At 36.1% G+C, this 27958-nt stretch overlaps 1 protein-coding gene and 1 pseudogene across 1 annotated transcript in view; one reads left to right on the top strand and one right to left on the bottom strand.

Moving 5' to 3' along the window:
* Mical-like (MICAL-like protein) overlaps nt 1-27958 on the top strand; it is a 149312-nt gene that overhangs the window by 39115 nt on the left and 82239 nt on the right. Inside the window, exon 4 of the mRNA XM_076387333.1 lies at nt 12672-12760. Within this exon, the coding sequence (XP_076243448.1) occupies nt 12672-12760 (89 nt within the window). The remainder of the gene's footprint in view (nt 1-12671; nt 12761-27958) is intronic.
* LOC143184752 (E3 SUMO-protein ligase ZBED1-like) lies at nt 5189-6878 on the bottom strand (annotated as a pseudogene).

The raw sequence follows: 27958 nt of genomic DNA, 5'->3' as shown, positions 1-27958 counted from the left end.
ATCCACATTTCGGGATCTTATGGGCAGAAATCGGATATCCGGACGGCTACACGATCCACACCTGATGCTCCTGATTCCTGATTGTTTGCCATTGTCTTTAAGTACTGAATGTTCAACAATAAGTTGAACAATAAGTTTAAACAATATAATCACAATTGATCACAACACAGCACACCACTGGCTTCAGAAATAATTTTTTTTTTTTTTTTTTAAATGTCTGAATGTTCCACAATGGCACTACACTACGCGAAATAGTCCCTATCGGGGTCACCAATTAAATTAGGCGAATTAAGTGTTTCATGCTTAGAATATTCCGCACTTAAATACTACACGAAAAGAAAGATAGCGATAGTAGAAAAAACGAAGAAGGAAAACGGAAAGGAGAGAAAACCGGAGAGAAAGTTGAAGGAAAAGAAACAGTCCTTAAGGTCGCCCTGGTTTGGTCGTCAAATGTGCTTGATAATGACCAGGCCCGGACGAACCCTTGAGGGCGTAGAAATCGAAAGAAAAGACAGGAAATCGTAAATAAGTCAGGAAAACTAGAAAAGAGAAAGCTACGAAAACTAAAGACAAATATACACTAACAACGAATTCATCGAAGCAAGGGCGAGTTGGCTGTTACACACGCCACACAACAATGAAAATAACAAAGCCGAAAATTATAGGCCCATAGCCCTCACATGCTGCTTATGCAAGGTCATGGAAAAAATTGTCAACAAGAGCCTTAAATGGTTTCTAGAAAAGAATAAACTGCTATCTATTCATCAAAGTGGCTTCAGACAACACAGAAGCACATTGGATAGTTTGATTACCTTAGAATCCAGCATATGCGAAGCCTTTGCAAATGGCAACCACCTGGTTGCTGTCTGTCTGGACATCAGCAAGGCGTTTGATATGGTATGGAGAGATAGAGTTATTAAACTACTTAAGGACCTCAGGATAAATGGCAATATTCTACACTTCGTCATTAACTTTCTAAAAAATCGTACTATCCAAGTGAGAGTCAACAGCGTTCTATCCGATAAAGTAAATATCGACAATGGAGTACCACAGAGAGCTGTTCTTAGCGTCACCTTGTTTCTACTAGCAATAAACCCTATCAAGAACTGCGTAAAGCCACCGACGAAATTCACCTTGTTCGCTGATGACTAATCGTTCTTCACTACTGGCAAAAACATCGATACTTCTCAACGTATACTGCAAGAAACTCTACACAACCTAGATATATTCTCATTAGAAACCGGCTTCAAATTTTCTAAAGAGAAATCTACAGTCATTGTTTTTAGTAAAAACGCTGCGAATCAAGACAACCCAGACCTGCTACTAGACAACCACATCCTCTCAGTAGTCAATAAAACAAAAATTCTTGGTCTGATCTTTGATACCAAACTAACGTGGACCCCACATATTAAGAAGGTCAAGAACGATTGCGCCAAAAAACTGAACTTCATGAAAATAATAGCATCCAAAAATTGGGGAACGGACATGCAAATTTTGCATAAAACATACAAGGCCCTAGTAAGATCGAAACTTGACTATGGATCGATAGTATACAACACCGTCAAACTGAAAGTGCTTAAGCAGCTTGAAACAATAAACAACAGTGCGGCAAGAATTATCACAGGTGCCTTTTACACTAGTCCCATTCCGAGCTTGTTAAGTGAAGCACATCTAGCACCGCTTAGCTACAGAAGGATGCAACTTACTATCTCATACGCCCTATCTGCGGTATCATCTCGAGATAACCCCACGAAGTAAATTATCCTTAAAAACAGTCCCAGTAAACAGCCAAATCGCAAAACACACCTACCAAAATCAATCAACCTTCGTGTCGAAAACATATTAGCAAAACTAAACGTATCATTTCCTGAAACCTTCCAACTTGAAGAGTATACTACTCCACCATGGTTACTGAAGACGCCGGCTCAAATCAACCTAAGGGATATCGTATCTAAAAAACATGATAGTCAAGAAATCCTGAAATCATCATTTCTAGAAACCGCTAGTCGTTTCTCAAATTACTCAGCTATATACACGGATGGCTCAAAATCACAGTCAAGTGCTAGCTGCGCAATAATAACTCCAGAAAAGGAAATCGGGCTCAAACTTCCAAACTACTACTCAATCTTCTCCTGTGAGGCTTATGCAGTCTTAAAAGCACTGGAACTCATAAAAAAAATAAATAATAGAGAAGGAAAGTATACTATCTACACAGACTCCAAAAGTACCCTATCAGCTCTAGATAAAAACTCCAAAAATCCAATTATTAAGCAAATTACTGAGGAATACAACAATATAATAGTAAACAATCAAGCATCGGAAATCCTACTCGGCTGGGTTCCAGCTCACGTTGGAATTCGGGGGAACGAAAGAGCAGACGAAATAGCTAAAGAGGCTGCGAACTCGCCAAATGTTTTAAATATACCAATACACCACAAAGAAGTCCTAAGCTTCTTAAATAAAATTCTCAAAGAAAATTGGAATGACACCTGGATAAATTCTCGGAACACAAATATCCACAACATCAGAAAAAATATCCACGAAACAAGTCCAGCATTATCCTTCGACAGGAAACACCAAGTAGTCATCACAAGGCTAAGAATTGGTCATACAAACTTCACGCATTCCTTCTTGCTCAAAAAAGAAGACCAACCACTGTGCACCATTTGCAACACCAAAATCTCGATGGAACATATCATCACTTCCTGCCAAAAATACCAACGTGAACGAAATCTGTACTAAATCTGCGGAAATCTCAAAGAAGCGATCAAAAATGAAAAATCATGCTCCGATGTTATAAATTTTTTGAAACATGTTAACTTACTAAACCAAATTTAAGCCAAAGCCATGTATATCAACCGTGGTTGCTAATGACCCTTGAGGGTAGATGCAACATTACAAATTAAAAAAAAAAAAAAAAAAAAAAAAAAAAAAAAAAAAAAAAAAAAAAAAAAAAACAATGAAAATGTACATCATTAAATCAGAAATTCAGTACGCGTAAACGAACAGAATAGTATTAGCAGCCATTGCTAAAAAATTCAAGCAAATCAGACGACAGTTTACGCCAGTCTACGGAGTTATTGTTAGCTTTTAACACCTAGAGTGTGGATTATATAGCTACATTATTGTAGCAATATGTGTGAAATAGATGTCTTTGCAAATGCTTGGTCTAAATATTCTTAATTGTATGTGTATTTAATTTTGCATAAGAATAAAGTGATACGTATTTTGCATAGTTTATTTTTTTTAATGGGGCTCTAGAAGCTTTGAACATCGTAAACCTCGTGAAGACTGGATCTGCTGGTATCCCTTTTTACAAATCGAAAAAAGAAAATATTTGTAGTAACGTGACTACCGTATCCCCTTAGTGTTCAGTTTATAAATTTTGTAAATGTTCTAAAACAAAATGGTATGTTACAAGACGGGAGGCGAGCAGCGCGAGAGAGCGTCGAGGATAGGAATATTTCCAAAGAATATAGTGGTTGATGTGTTAGTTGGTACAACGGACGAAACTAATGCGAAATCAGTCGTTGGAATTATTACAGGCGAGGACGAACCTGATATAAAATCAAGGAGCCTCTGAGGATAGGTGTGCTTGTGGACGAAACTGATCTGTGATCGGTGAGCCGCAGGAGTGTGAGTTTTGTGAACGTACCTGATGCGAAATCAGGGAGTCACTAGGATCAGTTTACAGAAGAACTCAAATTAAATTGAGGTGCTGTTAAGGAGGTTGGCAAATTCAAACAGACGAGCCTGATGCGAAATCAAGGTGCTGATGCCTGGGTGGTGAGGTCCAAGCCTCACTTGTTGGTTTATTAGCATCTCGTTATACTTTTCGATGATTTGTTTTATAATAGGGTTTTTGGACTTCATTTCTTTTATCGCCGAAAGTGTACTTTTAGAGTCAGTGTATATGATATATTTATTTTGTTTTATGTTTAATTTTTCAATATGTTTTAATCCTTCTAATATTGCATAGGCTTCGTAAGAGAAAATTGAATAATATTCTGGTACTTTAACTAATGTATTTCCTTCTTGTGATACTACTACACAGCCAGCTTGACTTTGCGTTTTTGCTCCGTCAGTAAAAATTTGTAAATAGTTTGGGTATAGATCATTGGTTTCCAGGAAGTCGGTTTTCAATTCTTCATTGCTATTTAATCATTTTGATAGCTCTTCCAGCGAATCAATTTGTTTCAGTATTTTCAGTGTTTAGGGTGGTAATTTAAATTCTTCCCTCAAATAGATTTTTGGAAGTTATATTCCTAGTTCTTCGAATAGTTCTTTGACCCGAATGTTAATTGGTTTAATTGCATTTGTCTTTTCGTTATTCATGTTAAATATGTTAGCAAATTTGTCTGAGAAGATAATATCTTTTATAGGGTTTTGTATACTGGATGCTGTATACATGGTGTAGGAAAAAGTGAGCTGCTTCCTTCTGTAATCCAGCGGCAGTAGATTTGCTTCGCTTAACATACTTAGAACTGGACTCGTGCGGAAAGCTCCAGTTGCAATTCTTGCTGCGCTATTGTTTATTGTTGACAGTTTTTTTTAATATATTTGGTTTGGCGGAATTGTATACTATTCATTAGGGATGGCGATATTTTGAAATTGTATCGATACGTATCGACGACCGAAGTATCGATACTTATAAAAATCGGAATAAACATCGATATTATCGATATTGTCGATACTATGGATATCAATACATAAATATACATACATACATACAGAGTCAGCCACGTATCTTAGAACCCACGCTCATGAAAACAAATCAGTTCGGGTTCCGAGATACGTGGCTGACTCTATACAATTACATTAGAATTTTAGGAATAAGAACCAATATTCATTCAAATTAAGTGTTTTATTTATAATAAACTTAATTATATTTAAAATTTTTAATACAGTGGAAGTTATATAATTATACATATACAAAACTAACATATAATAGAAAAAATATACTAATAGTTATAATAATATGGACAGCCCCATACTCCATATTAACAAATAAAAACAATCACAGCAAACAGATCAGACATAACACTAATAAACAGATTAAATAAAATTACATACTTTAATTAGATAGCCATTCCAAGCGACTAAAATATAAAAGTCAAATGAGGATAACAATAGTAACAATAATAATAATAATAATAGAATAATAGTAAAAAAACATCCAACACTTAAATTAATCAAAATGCCAGTCTTCGATAGACAGAGATCCTAAAAATAATAATTGCTGAAGGTGTTCGCCAGTTAGACGATTTTTGGATTCATTTAAAATCCTGCCTGCTTTCGAAAATAGTCGTTTGGGCGATACTGATGTTCCTATTAGAGATAAATATTTTTGGGCCAGTTTGCTCAACGGCGAATAATTAAATTGGTTTCAGAATTGAATAGGGCAATCTGTCATTTTAATTGGTGGTTGATTTATATAATATTTAAAATCTTCTGGCATTTGGTTTGGGTTATAATTAATATTTTCTTTTGATTTGTTTAGAGCTAAATTTTCATGATATGACCAAAAATTGTCTCGCGTTCCATCCTCATTTGATATATTTTGTGCATTTTGAATCGCATTTGTGGTACTGTTTGCAATTGAACTATTTACATACCTTGTAATTTTATTAATGTCGTGGGAACATGCTATTTTATTAGACAAATGAATTTGTTTAAAATGTGGGTCTAAAATAGTTGAAATAGCTAAAGCAGGTACTTGCTCAATACAGTCAAACCTTTGCAGAAATTATTCTATTAAAAGTTGCTTTAACTGAATTCCGATAGCGGTTTCAGGACTTAACAATTGCAAATTTCTATGTAACGTATTTACCATTGGAACTGCTTTGCTGCCTGTTAAGTACATGGCTCCAGATACTGTGTTCGTCGCATCTTCGAAGGGTTTTAAAATACTTACAAATTCCTTAATAGTTTGGAGTTCGACTGCTGTCAACATGGGTGTGGCTGAAGGATTTTGCAATAATATTGAAGCTAATTTATCGGATAAGTCTAAAAATCTACAAAGCATGGAATATGTGGAATTCCAACGGGTTTCTACAGATTGTATTAATTTTAAATCAGAAATCGCACGTAATTTGTCTGCAGCAACTACCGATTTTTTAAAATGTGTTACTATTGTTTTAACTTTTTTGCAAATGGAATTTACGCTTTCATTTGATTCTATTATAGAAGATGGCACTAAATTTAATGTATGGGTAAAACACGATAAATGCTTATCAGCACCAAAAGCGCTTTTTATGGCTTTTTTTATGTTCGCTGCACTATCTGAAACAACCACAATAATGCTATCCTTGTGTATTTTCCACTCTTCTATTATTTTTAATAACCACATTTCGAGATATTCAGCAGTGTGTCTTTCATTTAATTCAGTCACGCCAATCGTTATCGATTTATATTTTTTTTCACATATGAAATGGCAGGTAGCTTTTAATATTTAAGGGGTCAGTCCATATGTCAGTAGAAAGACGCAAGTGTTGTACCGCTGATAATTGTGCTTTTATGGTATTTGACAAGACCTCATATTTTTCTTCAATTAAGGTTGTGATAGTTCTTCTACTTGGAATGCTACATAAGGGTGCAAGAGCCTTTATGAATGTTTTAAATCTTTCATTTTCAACCGTTTGATGTGGCAAATTGTCCTTTGTGATCATAAATAACAATTTATTTGTTCTATCTGCTGCTTTTGAGCCACCAATTTCAAAAGACTTTTGCTTTGAAAATGCAGTGTCCAGTCTAAGTTTTTTTTTTTTTTGTACTTGACACACCTGATGTGGATGATAATGATAATGAAGATGTTGATGATGCGGGAGGTGGAACATCATCAAAATTTTCAATTGATAAAACATTATCCTCCTCTTCATTTTGATGTTACCTCTTTAAGCTTTGCGTATATTCGACTGTTGTATCGTCAGCAAACGACGGGACGAGAACGTCCAAGATATAACCTTAAGTTTGTGGTGTTACCACTAGTTTTTACATTGTGCTGGCAAATTTTACATTTACCTCCCGTAAGTGTTTTTATAAAATATTTCCACACAATGCTCTTTCGATTTTAAAAATGCTTTAAATTATATTCCAAATGCAAAATTTATGAAAAGAATATATTTTGATAATGTAGTTATGAAAAATTTGAATGCATACTGTTAAAATCTATATTGCGTATATAACATTCACAATGCACACACATGCACCATTACCAATATTATCAACACCAACGCTGAAAATATAATTCAATTAAAGCAATTAAAGTGGCAAGCACATGCATACACATTTTTACTTAGGTTATATTTTTTTAATTGCATGCATAAAAGAATTAAATTTATGTAAATCTCAACATTTTGATGAAAAATCCATAATTACATAAGTAATATTATGATACTAACCTTTTTAAGGTCAGAAAATTTATTTCGTTTTATTAGTCTCATTCGACGCGTGCACGAAATTCAAATTGCAAATAAAAAATTCTACTGATTAGATATCAGTGGCTGCGATGGCTGCGTTCAACGGAACGTTGAATGAATTTACTAGATTTTTACCATATAAGGTAAAATCTGTTGAGTTCGCTGAACACAGCCAATTATATTATGCGTGACGTGGTAAGGACCCTTCTGATTGGTTGTTCTACTGTCTAGTCACCATTATGCGCAATGGGACACTCATATTACGCACGCTTTATTATTATTCCTTAGCGTTATGCTATCAATACAATTATTGGCATAATTCACTCAAAAGTGCAGTGAGCCGGGAGTGAATAGACTCATAGCCGCACGTTAAAATTTCAAATGGTTTAGAATTCAAATAGTTTTTCTTTTTCTTGAGTATTTCTTACTATCCAAGTTCGACTTAATAATATAATAATAATATTTCTAATCGTGTGTGTGTGTGCAATTTTGCAGGTATATTCCAGTCTATAGTACTCCAGGTATTTGGAAATCAGATAAAGACCAAGTAATTCGAAGAAGCATATAAAGTTTGTATAAGGAAGTAACCAGTAGATTCGTACATTCATCGTACATTCTTTTCATTTCTCTTATGATTGTAATTCTTTTTTTTTTATTTTTGTTTTACTTGACTCTCCTGTTTAATGTTCTTTTAAAATATGTTTATCATCAGAATATATTCACCTATCTTAATATTGCAAACGTAATACAGTATATTTAATAATCAGACCTCCAAACAAGCCTCCACCCTCCCTTGAACAAGTATCCACTACGGGGCCTGTATAGGACTAGACGAAAACGAAACCACAATAATTAATCTATCATCGAGGGTGAAGTAACTGCTCTACTTCTTTGTCGAATGTATTGTTAACGCGCGTAGCGTTTGAGCAGAAAACGTTCCGCCGACCAACATGACCGTGCTACACGCGTTACAGTGTATCGATACTGTAATATATCTCGTCACGTTGCTAAAACTTCGATATTCATCAATTATGTATCGATACTAGAATACGTATATATTGTCACATTGCTAAAATATCGATATTCACATATTAAGTATCGATACTGGAATATATCGTCACATTAAACATCGATACAAAATATCGATATTTAGGTTAAAAAGTATCGATATTCGAAATATCAATACTGTATCGCCCATCACTACTATTGATTCCTAGTCAAGTTTTGATCGTATTAACGCTTTGAAAGTTTTCAGTGACATTGAAATCAGCTTCCCAGTTTTTTGATCCTAAAACTTTCAGGGTATTTAGTTTTCTCAAACAGCTATCTTTTAATTTTGCGATATGCAAAATTTTATGTCAGAACTACTTCAGTAGTTACCGAAAGTGTATTGATATACCTTCAATACGTGTTTGAACTTGTTAGAGCAATTTGGTTATCTGTAGCGTTTTTTTCGTAAAACAGTTTTTTCTAGTGCGTTCTGAAAATGAGTGACATCAATTTCAAGCAATGGTGTGCTATCAGGTTTTGCTTTAGGCTTGGTCACAGTGTAACGGAAACTTTTGCAAAACTTCAGCAGGCCTACGGAGATAGTGTTTCGTCAAGGGCCCAGGTTTTTCGGTGATTTAGGGCATTTTCAGGAGGAAAAGAGTCTATTGAAGATGAACCACGCAGCAGAAGGCCTTCATCTTCGAGAACCGATGGAAGTGTCATCAGAATCCGAGATCTTGTGTGTTCAGATCGTCGGCTGACAGTCAGAATGATCGGAGAAGAGTAGAATTTGACTCATACCACTATTAATCAGATTTTGACCAATGAATTGGGGATGAGAAAAATCTGCGCAAAAATGGTCCCAAAAAACTTTTCGCAGGACCAAAAGGAAACCAGGAGGGAAAGGTATCTTGACTTTTTGGAATCGATTGAAAATGATCCCCATTTTCTAGAACCTGTCATTACTGGTGACGAGTCTTGGGTATTTGAGTATGACTCAGAAACCAAGCGCCAGAGCATGGAATGGCATACACTCAGTAAAATAAGACTCCGTACACCTAACTCATACTATTTAAATGGTTAATAATTTCATTTTACGTGGTAGTAAATGAATTATTCTTCTGCAATTATTTTTTTAATTGTCTTTTTTATTCATGTAGCAAAAACTATTATCATACGATTGTTATTTAACAAGAAAATTAAACATATGTGCAAACATAACCAGTTCAGAACAAAAGAAGTCTCCGTACAGGAACTTTAAAAAAAAAAACGGAAATATAGAATAATAGAATTTTTTCTTTCGTTTCGCAACATTAATATGTAGTTGGACCACCTTTAGCTTTACGTATGGCAAACATTCGTTTTTGCATACTATTGATTAGTTTCTCTGTCACATCACTCGTAATACTGGTCCATTCTAGTAATATAGCATTTTTCAATTCTGTTTTGTTCTTGATATTATGTTTTTGTAAACGCCTTTTTATTTCGTCCCATAGGTGTTCTGTCGGGTTAGTATCCGGCGATTGAGGTGGTGTGTGTAACTATTTTGGCGTATTATACAGAAGTCATTCCTTAACTCGTCGCGCGGTATGTTTAGGATCATTATCCCGCTGAAAGATAAATTTCCGATCTAATCTCAATTTTCTTGCACTATGGCTCAATTTATCCTTTAAAATATTTAAATACACATCTTGGTCCATAATACCGTCGATGAATACCAAGGTTCTTGTACCTGCAGCTTTCATACAACCCCATACCATTATGCTCCCTCCGCCGTGTTTTACGGTTGCATGCAGATTTTTATATTCCGTTTCTGTATTTTTCATCCTCAATCGCACAAAAGATTATATACGATTCAGCTATGCCAGTATTACATCGTTGAAAAATAAATTAAACAGAATTTCGAGACAGAAAGTAATGATAGAAAATGAAATATCAATATGAAACAGTATTAAGTAATTACGATAATTAGAAACTAAAAAAAGACCGCAGCAATAAAAGAAGAATTTATACCATGTAACATGTAACCGTAAGAAAAACAAAGTGTAGCAAATAAACACAATTCTCAAATTGTTCGCTCCGGTAGTCGCATACACTTTAAAAGGTGTGCACATTTGACATAATTGCGAGAAACGATAGGTGCGTTCGCCATCTATAGACAGGAAACGAACGAAACGACGAGAGGTGTGAGTGGCTGCGTCTAGTGGTGCTAATATATTTTTGTTAATATCTTCAAAACCACAATTAGTATAAGCATAAGTCATCTCGTGAATCTTCGATCCTCTAGATGCATAGAAAATGTGTAACATCCCTCTTTTCTATGACCGACCACTAATGATAGACCGCTGAGTATTAAACATTCTTCAAAATCCTATACCTTTAGAACGATGGCTAGTCGCCAAAAATCCTTTTAGGGATATTCTTATACAAGGTGATGAACTTAACTGGATAAATCTTACCGTCATCTCCAACTACTAATAGCCCTTCGATAATTCAAATTTATATAGCCATTGATTGGTAGATATTTGTTTTTCTGTGAGATTAAAATAAACGAGGTTATGAAACATCTCATCCTCTCAAATTAACGAAATATAGATGATTGTACATACCAAATATGCAAAGTGTTCAAACCTGTTAAAATCTATCATTATTTTACCTTTTTTCCACAGATACTATAAAATGGTAAAACAATAAAAAGTAATATTACATGAAAATAAAAAAAAATTCTATAATACATTATATTAGAATAAGGCATTTATTTTTTATGTATACTTACGTTTTTATTTTCTTTTTCAATGACAATATATGTTCTTGGATTGTTACATTCACGATCAACTAAATCAAGACTTGGTTGCATACTGACACGCGAACGGTGCAAGCGATACAGCACAGGAAACGCAGAGCGTTGTATAGAAAGAGCGTGAATAAAGAAAATACAACTGACATAGTGTTGCTTGTCATCAATGTGATCAAGATGGATAATGCAGAAGTTTCAAATTATCGACGATTCGATTTTTAAAATAACTTCCATACTTACCATTGGCTGGTAAGGTCTGAGTTATTAGAGCACCCCCCACCCCTACCCCCCATTCGTTGAAAACCCCCCAGTACTCTGCTACTATTCTATGCTTCTTGAAAAAGCAGCTAGTTATTACCAAATGTTTCTCTAGGTTTAGTCACGTTTCTGTTTCTGTCTACAGCATTTGTTGTCTGTTTCCATCGGAGCGAAATATAGCGACAATATATCTGTACGGAAATAAATTTTGATCCAGTTTACATATTTTGTTACCTATTTTCTTTTTTTTTCTATCTTCAATAATCATTTGAAATGTAAAATAAGCTGGCTGGTACGCTTGCTTACAACTTGCGGCTAGAAATAAATGTAGCCTTGTTACAGAAATGATATCCAAATGTAGAAGCATTTTGTTCACATTAAAGTAGTACAATTCGACGAACATTTGGATTTCGTTCGATACTTGCTAAACATTTTTTGGAAGGGCCAACTAGAAGTTTCTCGTTGTTACTTCAGTGAGTTCCCAACTTATGAACCGCTGTTAAATTCTATCACAACTTGAATATTTGTATAATAACTTTAGAGATAAGCTATTACCTAAAGGAATTATTGATACGATAAACTCCGGTGTGCCGATTGACGATGAATCAGTACTCTTGTTCATCAATTTCGTGCGAATAATGGTCGGAACAAACACACCACTTTTCATCGTATGTGGTTGCCGATTGTGAAAGTGACGTATTCCGTTGTTGCTTGATCACCTGAGTGATTACGTTATCAAGTTTTTGCTTTTGCTGTGGATTCATATGGCATCTAGCCATTTTTCATTTATCCTTTATCTACTATCTGATTTTCCAAACAAGAGCCATGAAACGTGTGTTAAGGCCATCGCTGCATCGCAAATTACTAACACCGACTGTCAAGGCTCTTCTTTCAAACATCGAATAGTAACTGTTCGATCTATGTTTATTTCAATTTATTTTATACGTAAACTAAATATTTTCTGTAGGCAATTTGAAAAGTTTATATTTCATAAATTTATGCTTACGCAATGCGTCTTAATTTCAAAGAATTATTTTGAATGGAAGCTTTTGACAACCATTCTATGAATTCTGCTGTACAAATCATTTATCGCGTTAAATTAATATTTCTGCGTATTAAGTGAGTGATTTCAACTATTATGTTGCAATTAATTATTTCATCGGCCTTAGTATGATATAATTTAGAGATATTTTTATGTTTTTCTTTAGGTTCTTCACCGGCTCGACTTGCTGTAAACCGAACAACAGATACTGTGGATGATACTATTGTTTCCAGGTCCGAGTCACCGAAACAAAAGGTACGAAGATCTTTTTCATCTGAAATATAGCGAAATAAATTTGTAAACCAGTATTTCTGACATGTACTTTAAGCGTAAATAAGTTTTAATTTATTCAATGTTTGAATTGTTTTTGACGAATTAGTTTTGATATGTTTGTTCAATCAGTCTCTTATTTATTTCACATATTATCGTTAATTGATTTCCATTGTATCCGAGAAAGTACAATATTGTTCTGAAGTACGGTCGCACATCGGGACCTGTTACGGTCATTTTCGGGGAGAAATACCTTATTTGACGCGTTTTTAATCATCAATCCGATGAAGAAAATGAGAAAAGAAACGTGACAGGTCATAAGTTTTGCTCGGTGCTGCCGAAATATCGTATGGCGGGAAAAAGCCAAAATTAAGATACATAGTTCTTTTCTACTGTAACGTTTATATACACTACGTAAGCAGATCCATTTACAAAACACGCTCCAATTTTAATTGTTGTTTTATCGTATTCTAATTGCCTTTTACTCATTTTCAAGTACTAATTATTGTAGTCATAAATAATAATTATTATAACATTGTGTCGCATAGCTTGTATTCTATTGTACAGATTTTCTCGGCGACCAGTGACAGAGTAATAAATTTAGGTAAAAGTGCACGGTCTTGGACAATTACACTCCAGATATTGAAACTATGCGTTTAGTAGAAAGAAATTTCTGTGAAGATGTCCAGAAACTTTCCTTTTCCTCTTTTACGCATAAATTACCGAAACACAGTAATGTTACCGCCTATTTCTTGTTATAATTCCACTAATACTACATTTTTAGCCTATCCTCCCTCACATTGAATTAGTCAATAGAATTTAGCCATACTTCACCTTTGTATATCATATTACGCAGCAGACCAGACTTCGCTCAATTCTTGAACCAAGCACTTTGAATATCCGTAGGGATATTAGTATAGAGAGAAAAATACAGTTTCCTACGCAACCTGTACAATATCAATTTGTCGTACAATGGCGTACTTGGACGTACGCAATACACTTATAATAATATGCTTATAGGGTGTTTAGTTACACGTAAATAACATTTTAAACCGTGCTCATATTATTGATGTAATGAAAAAGTAATAGAGTATTAGAATATTTTATAGTCGAGATCAATTGGCATTGTTTTTACCTGAACAATTCTCTTTGATATAGTTCCACGTATTTTGTTCATCATGAAGGTCGACTCAGAAAATATATTTAGATAGAGCTTATTAAGATAGAGATTATTAACACGTTGAGCGCCATGTCAGCCATCGGTGGCTGACACTAGACTTTCCGTTTAGGCCGCGTCACCCATCGGTGGCTGACAGCGTGTAACATGAGAACTATAAAATTTTACACTATTTTACGGAATTACAGAAAATTTATTTAAAATTTACTTAATTTGGTATCATTACAGGATTAATGGGATTCATTGTAACATGGCAAACATAAAAATGGTTTTCCTTCACAAGTATCACAAAATGTTACAACACGCTTGGTCTTTCTCCTTGCCATCACTCTACCATCTTTTCTTACATTTTTGTCATAACATAATTTACAGTACTTTCGAACTTGTTGAATCAATGACTATAGGTATCACGTTCCAAACGTACACTATGTTCTACTGCGATCGGAAACACCGGTCCTTCAATACCAGCTCTTCAATCGAAGCGGCGCGCGTGGCCTGAACGGGATTGTCTTAGAAATACGCGTAGCGCTCAACGTGTTAAGAATAATTTGCAGTATTTGTTATGTAATTAATTGTACTATTCTTCTTCTATTATATATACTGTTATTCAAATGTGTGATTTAAGGTTAGGATCATACGACGTTACAACGCGAGTTACAACATCCGTACTGCGGATACGAATAATAACAAGCGATGTCCATCGAATTCTACGTCTGTTACAAACAACAAAAGAAACGCTTATGTGATTGTAGCCACGATGTCTGCCAAAATTGACGCACGTGCATTGTATTGTCAACACTCGTGTAACCGTTATCTAAAATTTAAATGTACATAAGTGGTTATTTTCGTAAATATTAAAAATGAGAAAGAAAGTGTTTCAGACAAAAGTTGTATGGTATCAAAGGGGACATACTGTTATAATAATAATTTGACCTTGCAATGACCTTGGAGAGCCCTGTGAAGGTTACATTTAAATTTTTAAATGGAACCCTATATTTTTGATTGCATATTCTTGTAACGGATATAGAAACGTTTTGAAAATACTGCTTACACATGTATTTTGTATAAGCTGTTGTTGAGTTATTAACTTTCAAAGTTGGCGTGACGCCAGCATTAGCGTTACCTGATGTACACCGCGTGAAGGTGGTGTATCGCGTGCGTGCGTGTAAGTGTACAGTGACTGGATAGTAACTGCTATAATAAACAAAACCATTCAATTATTTTTCGTCTAGAAATACACAAAGCACTATTGAGCAACTTCTTCCGTGATGTACATCGGGTAATATTAATAACGGCACCCCTCAAATTTAAAAAATAGTAATTCAACGATAGCTTATGCACAATAAAATGTGTAAACACTGTTTTGAAAACGTTTCGATATCAGTTACAAGAATATACAATCAAAAATATAGGGGTCTATTTAAAAATTTAAATGTGATCTTCAGAGGGATCTTCAAGGTCATCGCAAGGTCAAATTGTTATCATCATAGAAACATTTTTTCTCATTTTTAGTTTTTATAGGAATAACCACCTGTATACATTTGAGCTGGACATACTGTATATATAGTATTCTTAATACTGAAGTAATTATTGTTCGTGACTGCGATAAGTTGCATTTATGCAAAATTTAGATCCATAATAGTGATTTAAACCGAAACATGTTTTGTAAATGCACTTTTTCGTACAGACTGACTTTTTCTTGACATACGATACTCAGACAACACTGAATAAAATGTCTGACTTACTGCTGTGAGTAACCTAATCGAGGGAATAAACGCTGGATGAAGTTCTATTTATCTATAGCAACTACAAATGGGGCGATGGAAGTGGTGAAAACTCGATCTGGGTTTGGGACTATGTGGACCGAACTTCGGGACAGAATTGTAATTGATTATGGTTCAAACAAAGACGAAAGCGCTATTTTATAAAAATAGTAACCTATTTAAATAGGAAGTATGTACAAACAAGGAAACATACAACATCATAACATTGTTGATAATAATAATTATAATAGTTTAATGAAGCTCTCTATTACATAAAAGAGTATCTAAGGAGAATCGCCGTAAGTTAATATGTATGTTTTCTAGTTTTCTACTTTTGTAATTGTTATTTGTGTTAATTATTTAATTACAAATATTTCTTTCTTTATACATTACAAATCAAAATTTAGGAGAAGAGTGTAGTGTAGTATGAGTAACAAACTGATATTGTGATCAAATCAAAATGTATTGAAAACTATGCAAATGATGCTAATGTGAAACATACGTGTACCATTATCATTGCAAACATTAACCTCAGCCATCAATAAATAAGACTCGTAGTCGAACTATCAAGATTCTCTTTTTGTAGATTTTGTGTTGACTTAGAAATGTTTAATAAATTGCAAAATAAAGATTTAATCTCGTTAAGCATGGGACGCCATCTCAATTAGGAGGTTCATCCCTAAGAAAATGTCTCTCGAAATGTTTACTAAAAGGGCACTGGATCGTGTTTACAGCAGTGATTACTGTTAAAGTAGATTCTTGTTTCACTGATGTCTGATTATCTATCTAAAATTTTCTCCATTGAAGCAATAACGAGAAACTTCCCGGCTCTTTTTGTTACATGTTCTGAAATGTTTTCAACCAACACCAATCTATAGAAACATTTCGTCCATATTGAAGCAACATAATCCGAAGAATATTTGAACTTTGTTTTGGCTTCAGGCGATATTTGTTGATGGCAACAACAACACAAAGAAATTTGGAGAAACATTTAGTAACAAGCGACTTTTTCACAGTATATGGAACAGCAACGAAAAGTTCTTCCTTATTGTTTCAATGGAGCTCAACGTTTCCCTTCATGAACAACCTTTATTTCAGGTTGTTGGGTAAAGTTCTAGCAAAGCTGTCTCTCCACTGATTTCGATGACATAGAAGTGTGTTATCAAGGTTACCCTTTTGAGCAATATTTTCCTATATACATACATATACCTAGCGGTCGGCCTTGGTTCTCCAGATACTAAAGTTGGGCCGCTCTGAGACGAGGACGGATTTTCCCTTTCTTTCGGTCTGCCGTAGAGATGCCCGATACAATCAAAGGTATCGATATTAGGTATCGATATGTATCAATTTCTTTAAATATCGATACAGACAATGTATCGGCCGAAAAATATCGATACTAACTTCGTATCGATACAATATTAATGAAAAATCATTCCTTTTTAATTTCATAAAATCAGATACAAAATGAGAATACAAAATCTAGCAATTTTAATCATTAACCGTTTGAGTACCAGACGGTTTTCATCAAGCAGCGTTGAGAAAAGCCGAGCAGCGCCGCGCCGTAGCGCTTGGTCGAATTAACTGCGAAAAGACCTGAGCAGCGCGATAGCGCTTGTCCAAACTAACTGCGAAATGACCCAATCGACGCGATAGTGCTTGTTTGAATTTATGTTTGCTGGTGTCGTCTTCAAACTTAGTGTAGTTAGCAAAGTGATCGCATACGGACAAACCTATATTTTGTATCGAAAGCAATATCGAACCGTGGAGTATCGATACACCGATATACCAGTATCAGTATCACTACAGTATCGATACAAAATACCGACATTTTTGAACCGATATATCGATATTTTCATGTATCGATACTGTATCGGGCATCCCTAGTCTGCCGTTTCCTCTTACAGCCTCCACCACGTTCTCAAGCCCGGCATTCTTTGATGTTGTGAACCCTTCTTCCTATGTTCTCACCAGCGAGACATCGACTGTCTATTCGCCATACGCCGCAGAAGATGTATCCAAAAGATGGCTGGAAAAGTAAAGGACGCTTTGTATACGTATGTATAGGGTGTAATAAAAGTTTGTGTCATGGTTTCTGACGGTGATTTTATGAATTTAGAAGAGGTTGTCGCAAAATTGACCTTGATTGACTTTTTAAGGTTACATTTTTGTATGACTGTATTATACTCTACTCACCGACAGGAACAAATTTGCAAAAGGAACCATGAGTGACAATTCAACCGTTTCTTCGTAAACGAAGTTTTAAATTTTCTCTTCTGTTCCTTTTTCTTCACTACAATACCATTAATTATTAAACCATCAACGTTAATGGCCCTCAGCAATCGTATTTGATCATCAACTTTGATGTAACTATGAGCGTGCGGGACAGCACCAGTTCAGTCTATCTGGGCAGTAAGCTAGGCGATTCGCCGCGTTCTTGTAATTATATGTTCCTTAATCCTGCAATGAATACGAGGTCCGTTTGTTTACCAATGTCCAGGATTAATAAAGACTTCAAAATCTTGAAAATGTTGATCTAATCTTTAGAAATCGCGTCTATCTGGCATATTAAATATTCGCGATACATATTGCAAATTGCGGTATAATTACCAAATGCTTCATCAATCACATGAAGCATTTGACGCATATTATAGGGCATAGTAGAATTACACAAAATATTTCTGCTTCTCCTTCTTCCATCCATCTCAATAGAAACAAACTAGTCATTGATGCTCTGTACACAACAAATCAGAAATAACTGTGGTTATTTGCAGTCAGCTGTGCGAAACTGCAGTGGATGTAAACAATCAGAGATTACGACATGATCATGCTCTAAAAAATGTGTATGAAATATTCTTTTAATTGACGATGAAACTTTAACATTGTTTTCTAAAGAAAGGGTTGAATTGTGACCCGTGGTTCTTTTTCAAAATTTGTTCCTTGACCTTCAAAAACTCAGTCACGATCAATTTTGCGGCAACTTCTTTCAATCGATCTTCATCGTTCTCAAGGCGTCGTATTGCCGACAAAAGCTATAACACAAAATTTTATTACACCCTGTACATATACTAAGGAGGGGTTGCAGCACTAAAAGATGCCGGGTCTGAAAAAGTGATGATAGGTGTAGGAGGAAACCGCAGATTGTAGAAAAAAGGAAAATATCTTGAACAGTTAGTTTCAGTGACATTGACCTTAACATATGTTATCCAGAATACTCTTTTAAGTTAACCGCAAACGATTTTAACCGTCGTTCATTGTTTGTTAAAAAGTTATTAACAGAAAGTGTGTAAAACATATACCATTTATTTTCAACTTAATCCAAACCTAACCATAACTTTAATTCATACCAAGGTTGCGAAAATAAAATACTAAACATATCTTCGTCGACCGACGTTGCAATGAGCGAAATCATAGGAGTACTAGCAGAAAGTTATAAATAGTATTAAATACACGATGTTAGAAATGCTTTTTAATGAATCTCAAAAATTACGGCCGACTACCAGGTATATGTCTGGAAAATGTTATCCAGAATGTTGATTTCTACAACATATTTAAAAATCATCAAAATGGATGCAAAAGACAGTTTTTCTAGGACTCTACCAGTTGTTGAACCGATTCAATAAGCAGTCTTATATATTTTAAATATTTTTATTTGCGAGTGTATATTTCTGTATAACAATCTTTAAACTAGTGAAAAAGATCATGGTTTTGCTGAAGTTTATTATATGAATGAAATTAGTTTAAACACACTTGGAAAAAGTATAGGATGTCTTTTTATATAACTACCAAATCATTCACTTAAAGCATTTTTAAAATTTGTTCAATATTGTTCATGATATTGTTCAAATACATGTTATGGAATATATTGAGGTAAAAGATTATAGATAGACGTTGGAAAAATGAAGATTATATTTTTTCTGTTGAAATTCTAAATTATTGTTCAGTATTTGACGACATTTTAAGTACCCATTCTAGTTATTACTGTTTGAAGCTTGTATCTCAAATGTTCCTCAACATTACAGTTATCTTTATCAAAGATTAAGTGGAACATTTATGTTACTTAAATAATTAAAAATCTCTGGCCAGTGATAACTGATCCATGATATGAATACTGGTACGTGGTTGAGATGCTTTATGAAGTTCTTGAGATTAAGGTTAATTTCAAGTAGTCATTTATAAATTTGCTTGTAGGCAAGGACATTGCGTCTTTGGTTTATTAACGTTTTATGATGGATACATATTGGGATACAATTGTTGAAAAGTTTGTATTTCGACTGGCTTCTATCCATCAGATAGGGAAAAGAAGGGATATTGTTGCCATAGCATGTTTCCAGCAATTGCACAAGGTAATCTCACAAGGGAATAACCTGAAATGACAGTTTTCGATTTTGATAAAACTTGGTAGGTTTGTAGAATAGTCGAAAATATTCGGCACAGATTTTTTTATATCGGCTCAAATTCACGTTAAGCAAGTGAAAACTGCCTCAAAGTTGAAGTCGGAAACCAGTGTTCAAAGACACAAAGATATAAGGAAAGACGTCGGAAAGACACAAGTGTTCTTCGCAATTTATTGTTTCGTGTGAATTGTATGCAAGTTACAAAAATCATTTCAACCTAAAATACGTAGGTTCCTGTATTATGTTCCGATTAATTGTTACATTATATTTTGCATAACATTCCCAATCTGCATCTAATAGAAATCTATCTTGACCAGAAGAGTTATACTAGAGATTGATATAAGTGACGATTTCTCGTTGATTCCTGTTCGGAGAATCGTTCATTTTATTAAATTAGAAACTGTATTCTCTATTGAAGAGAAGAAATCTTCTAAGAGAAGAGTTTAACACGTTCGCAACGGGGTGCACTACCGGTGATACATTCTTGTCTGTTCCATGGGATGGGATGAGCCACGGGTGGTACATACAGAAATGTCCCGCATACAGGCCCGCCTCATGGTGCGGCCAGTGAATTCAAGCTCCGACGCAAACGTGTTAAATGTTGATTATTTCGAACAGGAAGAAATAGATCGAGATGATGCAGAAGGAGGTTCTACAGCTCGTGAATTATTTAGGGTTAGTTGTGAAATTTTGACGTGAGGGAATAAATCGATACCGAGAATATAACATGGGGTAAGTGTATGGAGGGTAAAGTTGACATAAATTTGGATCATATACCGAATAATTCGATATTAGAAGTGAACGTCGTAGCATACTAACCGGAGGTCTGGGTTAGATGAGAATTGTACTACCGCCCCGTAAAACTCGACCGCTTAAAGTGCCCGACGAGTTAGTACGCACTGCGCGGTTGCGCTACCTTTGACTGTCATATATTTTTGTTCAGTCCATCAATCTTTATAATATACTTAAAAACCATCAAATTTAACCGTGATCCAATTTTACCTCTAATTACTGCTGGATTCTTTACTCTTGGATGAAAACAAATCTTTTGCCTAAAAATTTTATCAAAGCAAAACGTGTTCTCAGCATGAATCACATAATAAATATTGGAAGAAATGTTGAAAACATAAGTGATGATTTTATCAGCTTGACAGCTCTGTATTTACAGACCTCTCATTTAAAAGGATTTCCACATGAAATTCTTGGCGAAATAAATCGCAACGGAGAAATTAAGACAATAAATTATTTGTGTAAAGATGGTCTATCAGAAAAGTGTAAACATGTGATTGTTGTTCCTCTTTATTGCTCAAAATAAAGTGTAACCTGAAAATTGTGACAGTACAGTTAAGGAGGGAACCCCATATGACGCGCTGAAAAGTAAGTGATTTTTCGGATTTTTTTAAAGGAAACTGTCGTGTTTTTATTAATTAAATGTTGATATAGACAATGAACAGTATTATAATTATTAAGCAGTGTTGCTAAATGGTATTATTACTATGGTACAGGTGTATATTAGCATTTTTAATTAAATAGCACACAACACAAAGGTTATCTCAATCATGCCATATTGTGTACTATCCATTAGGTTAGGTGCCGACGACCAAACAAGGTGGCGCGCCTTTCAACGTGCCAAAGTACATAACATTTCCTCCCTCCTTTAGGAATTCTCGGGATTTCATGTTGATGAAAAGAATTGTGTAGGCTTGCGAGTTCGGTTGAATCGTCGTCGTAACTGCATTGGAGGCGTTTGGGCCCCTGTTGGTGCTAATGGCTCTCGCGCTTCTGGTCTTGTTGCAGAATTTGCATGTTGCTGCCTTGAGCCGTTGGATGTGCTTGAAGTAGTAACATTAGCTCCCACATTGCCGTAGATATGAATTCTACGTTTCAATCCTGGCAACTTTGCTGCTTGCACTGGTGATTGCGTCGGCTCAGTAAAACATTCAGGAGTTTTCTGCTGGTTGTGTGCTCTTAACTGGTCAACATGGCGTTTGAAGAGTCTTCCGCAATAATCTATTTCGTAATATAGGTCTCCTAAGCGTATGATTACTGTACCTGAAATCCACTTGTCCATCCTTGGGTTACCAGAGAGGAAATAAACCGATTGCATTGGTTGAAATGTGCGAAATGTTGGATTCTATATTGCCTAAGGGACTCATCAATGTCACGTTCTAATGTATCCTGTGTAGTTCGCATTTTACCTTTCCGTCTGTCCGTTCGTGGAGGGATGATATGGCGCAATCAGCTTGTAATATTTGACTCCGCTCATTTTTAAAAATGTTCCGAATTCATCTGAAAGAAACTGTCTACCATTATCAGAAACCACTATAATAGGACTGCCGTAAGCTGCAAACAATCTGTCTAGGATCTCGATGGTTGCGGTACTTGTAGTTGAGCTTGTAGTTTTAACTTCGATCCATTTACTGTAGGCGTCTACAATGGTAAGTAACATCATGCCTGCCACTGGTCCTGCGTAATCAATGTGGATACGTTCCCATGGACCTCTGGGATATTCCCAGTAGTGCTCACGAAATTTGGGTGGATTATATGCATGTTTTGCGCATTCAGTACATGATTTTGCAATGCATTCTATATCTGAATCGATGCCTGGCCAATAGACAAAGGAGCGTTCCGTGCCTTTCATTTTAACAATACCCACGTGTGCCGAGTGAAAATCATTGAGTATGGCATGTCGGAGTGATGGTGGTATGGCAACTCGATGTTCAAAAATTAAACAATTGGAAGCGAGACTATAATTCAGTTGCGGGGCTTTGTAGCCGTAACATGCTAGGTCTTGACTTGTCTCCAAAAGTTGTACGATTTTCCCAACATCTGGTTCTTTCCGTGTTTGTCTAGCCACCTGTTCTGTTTGAATTGGAAGCCGCTTGATCTGACATAGGATAAAATCATCGAATTCGTCAGACTCTATATTTTCTTCCTTCTCTTGAATACTGGTTTTGTGTATGGTATTTCTGTATGGTGGGCAATGGTGCACGAGAACAGTAATCAGCATTTGTATTTGCCTTAGTAGGTTTAAATTTGACATCATTATTGAAATGTGCAAGGTAATCTGCGTAATTTGCCATTCGACTTATGCATAATACAGGCAGCGATTTCTCTGGATGCAGGATTTGTGTCAATGCCTTATGGTCTGTAATCAATATGAAATGTCGTGTATATAAGTAATGGAAAAACTTTTGTACATCCCACGCTATCGCTAGGTCTTCTTTGTCGATTTGAGGATAACGTTGTTCTGTTGCCGTTATAGTTCGACTCGCATACGTAATTGGTCATTCGTATCCATTGCCTAGTTGATGTGATAAGACTGCTCCTAGGCCCGTTTTGCTGGCGTCTGTTGCTAGAAGTAGCGGTAGGGATGGATGATATGGCATGAGAACTTGTGGGGAAATCAGGGTGCTTTTGAGATTCGTATACGCTTTATCGGAAGCTGGTATTCATTGGAAGGGCTCCGCAAGAAGTATGTCTCGGAGTGGACGAGCTCTTGTTGCCAAATCAGGGATAAAGACACTGTAATAAGTTGTTTTTCCAAGAAACAACTCGAGTTCCTCTGTTGTAGATGGTTTAGGTGCATCACGTATTGCTTCAATATGCTTATCGGATTTATGTACACCCTGAGCATCAATTTTGTGACTCAAGAACTCCACTGCACGTACAGCAAAACTGCATTTCTTTCGATTGAGGCGAAGGCCGCTTTGCTTCAATTGCGCTAATACCTTGTCGAGGGTTAGAAGTAGATTATCAAAAGAATCTGAAAATATAAGCAGATCGTCAAAAAAATTGAGTACATTAGATATATTTTGGGTAATGGCTTTCATTCTACGTTGCCAAATTGCCCGCGTAGGGCGAATCAATCCATGTGTAGGCGTGTTTAGCGTTAAGGCCTGGCTAAACTCTTCATCGACCGATAAGTGTGTATACCATCTATAATGTCTAAATGACAGAAGATTTTAACATCTTTCATTTTATTGAAAATCTGCTCTGCTTTGGGAATTGAATGTTCGTCGACAATTATTCGTGGATTTAATGTTGGCTTGTAGTTGCCTGTAATGCGTATCTTTTTTCTCATTACTACATGAGTTGTAGAAGCCCATTCTGAATTATCAACCTTTTTATAATGTCCAGTCGCAATCTTGGCATCAATTTCCTTTGCATGTGCATTACGTAGAGTATGCGGGATTTCACGTGCTCGTGTAAACACAGGGGTAGCTCCAGGTTTAAGGTGCATTTTAATCGGTGGGCCAGAAAGCTTCCCTGCTGTCTCACTGAAAATATCCTCGTAGTTTGCCAGTACTAGTTCGAGACGATCCTGCTGCTCTGGCAAGAGCTGCAACATTGAGGTCAACACCGTGTGTACTTGATGTGGGAAAAAAAGCTTATTCCAATCAATTTCGTGTCTGAATTTAGTAAGCCATTCACGTCCAAATAGAGAATCGTAGGCGCCTTCTATAATGTATAAGCCAAGCTTACGCGTAGTTTTTCCCAGCATCACATTTACCGGAATGCAGCCGATACAATTTAAGTGATGATGCGTGTAGCTCATGAATTGTCTGTTTGTTGGCTACAAGTGGAATTTGCCTTTAATTTTTCGTAACGTATTACTATTAATCAAGCCGCAGGGTGTTTTTGTGCCAAGCTCCATTTCAAGTGCGTGCCCATCGATTTGTACATAAAGCATTTTTTATCGCTGACGCTACGGATTTCATCAATTTTATTTAGTCGCCGTATGGTGTCGACTTGTTTTGTCGGATTTTCTGTATTTTGTATTTGGTCCATTGATAACGTCGCTTTATTCGATCTGCATACTTTTGCAATATGCCCTTTTCTTTTGCGTTTGTGGCACTCGGCATCTCTGTACTGGCATTCGCTACGTTTGTGTTGCTTGCCTACATCCATAACACGTGTAGGACGTGTGGCGCTCTCTCCGTTCGCGTCTATGCAATGAACTACGCGAGGTACTGCGCGAAATTTGATGCTGTCCTCTCCCATGCGACGTCTTTCGACGAAAAAGACTTTTATTTTATTTGTATTGGAGTGGAGCAGATGTAAGCGTATGTGTTTTTCCGTTGGCATTAATTGCGCGTGCAATTACCGGCTCTTTTGAAATAATTTCATCGCACAAATTGCGATCACTGAGGCTATGCAAAAATTGTTCTATAAGCATTCTGTCCAAAAACTCACCATATTCGTAATACGCGTCTCCTTGTCTTAATCGCAATGCAAGCATAGCGACACCCTTACCTCTTTGTTGAATTATATGCTGAAATTTAACACTTTCAGCGTACTTGTTTTTCGCGCTGTCGAAGTGCGTAATGAGTGCGATACGTATTTCAGCATATGTACGTGTTTCAGACTACGAGGAATTTTAAAGCATTGTTTAGATCTGTACCCATGTGGACACGTGCATAATTTGCGTGCTGATCTGCAGGTATCTTGCTCAGTTCTAATGCCTAGTCGAAGCGTTTCAAATAATCTTCTACAGTTGTTCCGTCGCACAGTGGGGTATTCGCACGCGAAAGTCGGACATGACGAGTTTAGAATTTGCTCAATCTTTAAATTCCCATAACTTCGTCAAAATTCAACCAAAATGAATCAAACAAAAACCATTTTAAAGTTTACATATAAACTATATATTTCAAGAATATTTTTACCTATAATGTATGCAATTCATTTTCGGTAGAAGAAGCTTTAAGCTTCTTTCAGAAATAATATTTCTTATACATTATTTATGTCCTCGTCTTTGTCTTCATCTTCTTCTTCGTTTTCCTTCCCGTCTTTGTCTTCGTCCTAGTCTTTATCTTCGTCCTCATCCTCGTCTTCGTCCTCATCCTCATCTTCGTCTTCCTCCTCGTCTTCGTCCTCGTCCTCGTCTTCGTCCTCGTCCTCGTCTTCGTCCTCGTCCTCGTCTTCGTTCTCGTTTCCAGGAATTGTTAGATGAGATAGTAAGAGCAAATCTATTGTTTCTTTCAAGAATGGCATTGTTTTTTTCTTTGGCGTTAATCTTATACTGGTTAAAAGAGGGTCAGATGTTAACAGTAGTTTATTTATGAGCTCGGCGTCGAGGTTTATGATGCATCGATGGTCCTGGTATCCTAGCCGTTGCACCTGCCAATTCTCGGAGACGCCGCCAGTATTGAGTAGGTGTCCTATCGGCAATCTCGGTTTCCAGTAATGTTCGGACACATAGTGTATCCGAATCCGATAGACGTTTAATTAACTCCTTCTTAATTGCCTCATACTTATTTGTTTCGGGGGGATTACAACTAATATCCTCTACTTCCTCGGCATATTTCCCATTTAACTGAGCCACCACATAGCCGAATTTGGTTTCGTCTTTGGTGATACGCTCAATAACAAATTGGGTTTCTAATTGCCGAAACCATAGAGCAACTTTTTGTGGCCAGAATACAGGAATTTTGATAGATGCGGCTGTGGTTACATTCACTTCGAGGGAATTGTCGTCTGATCCTGGTTTCATTACTGGGTTCTCCATGATGATGTTACGAGTCCAGACGAGTTACGTAAAGTAACTATGAAAGGGCTCGATTTAAAGCTCCTTCCGTTGACCTTTGACTTTGCCTGGAAGTAATCATGTAAGGGCCGATAGGCATTTCCGTTGCAACCAATTAATAGATTTCTTTGAAACTAATATCATTCAACTTTTCTCGGAAACTCGGCTATGCAGCCGAGTCCCCACCATTTTTCCCATAAATTTTTTACTATAAAAAGGCCAAGAAACTCGGTCTAGCGGGCTCATTCGTAATCCAGTTCGAATTTAGTACGCGGCTTAGACTGGCAAGCAAGATCGAGCATTAGTTCTCCTTCGAGCAGAATCATAGAGTACAGTACGTAAAGTAAATTCACTGTAACGTAGTCTTAACGACGCGGTCCCGCATACCTCTGTGCGTAATCGAGAGAGAGGTGACTGTGGAGAAAGAGTCCTCTTAAAACCACACGTGTTGCTACGCAGGACCTTGCTCGCTAATCAACATCTGGTTAGCATCACTAGCATTCGTTAGCATAAACGAAAACTAAAACGTTCGAATTACTACAGACACATTAACTTTTTCTACTCCGAAATTTCATAATGTGTGTTTTGACTTGCCCTCTAGATTGTAAAGAGTAGGCAAGTTTAGTGTTATTCAATGATACCCTCGTATGGTGTTTCAGTATCCGCGAATGAGAGAATTGTAATGTGTGGATGTGTGAAGTGAACAGACAATTTACATGAAGGTGGACATATTAACCCTTTCTAGCTCATAGTGAGTGTTTTGAGTTGTCCTATGGATTGCTATGAATAGACAAGATTATTATTATTCAATGATATTCATCAATTTTAACTGAATTTTGGATCCTGTAGACTTGTCGAGTGTCCTAATATTTCCAATCAGCCTGTTCGACGATGAGTGAATTCTCCCTTCCCTTACGTCAGTGCGATAATGCTGTTCAAGCAACTTCTGCTCGTGGTCTTCGCACGGGTTTATTTCTGATGCTTTCCACCAGATTTTCAGACGCTTATAAGTAGCAAACGAAGCCTCAAACGCGAAATGATTATTCTTGATTTTCATCTTATTTTGGTTTCTAGAATTATCCCTTAAGTTTATTCCGTGCTGTTCAGTAACACCCTGTATGTGAAGTCACCATCTTCCTTGTTGTTGACGCATATAAATCTTTATATCAATAAAATACTTGTATTTACATCAACTTTTCTTCCGTGGTAAACTAATACCACGTAAGAAATCACTGAACTGATTTTTGCTTAAGTTGTTTTATTACTGCACTCTTTATATGATACAAAATATGTCTTACTGAATTTATCGCTCGGGTCATTCCA

The sequence above is a fragment of the Calliopsis andreniformis genome, chromosome 10, assembly GCF_051401765.1.
Source record: "Calliopsis andreniformis isolate RMS-2024a chromosome 10, iyCalAndr_principal, whole genome shotgun sequence".
In the NCBI taxonomy this organism is placed as follows: domain Eukaryota; kingdom Metazoa; phylum Arthropoda; class Insecta; order Hymenoptera; family Andrenidae; genus Calliopsis; species Calliopsis andreniformis.
This window is presented reverse-complemented; position numbering and strand designations above follow the sequence as displayed.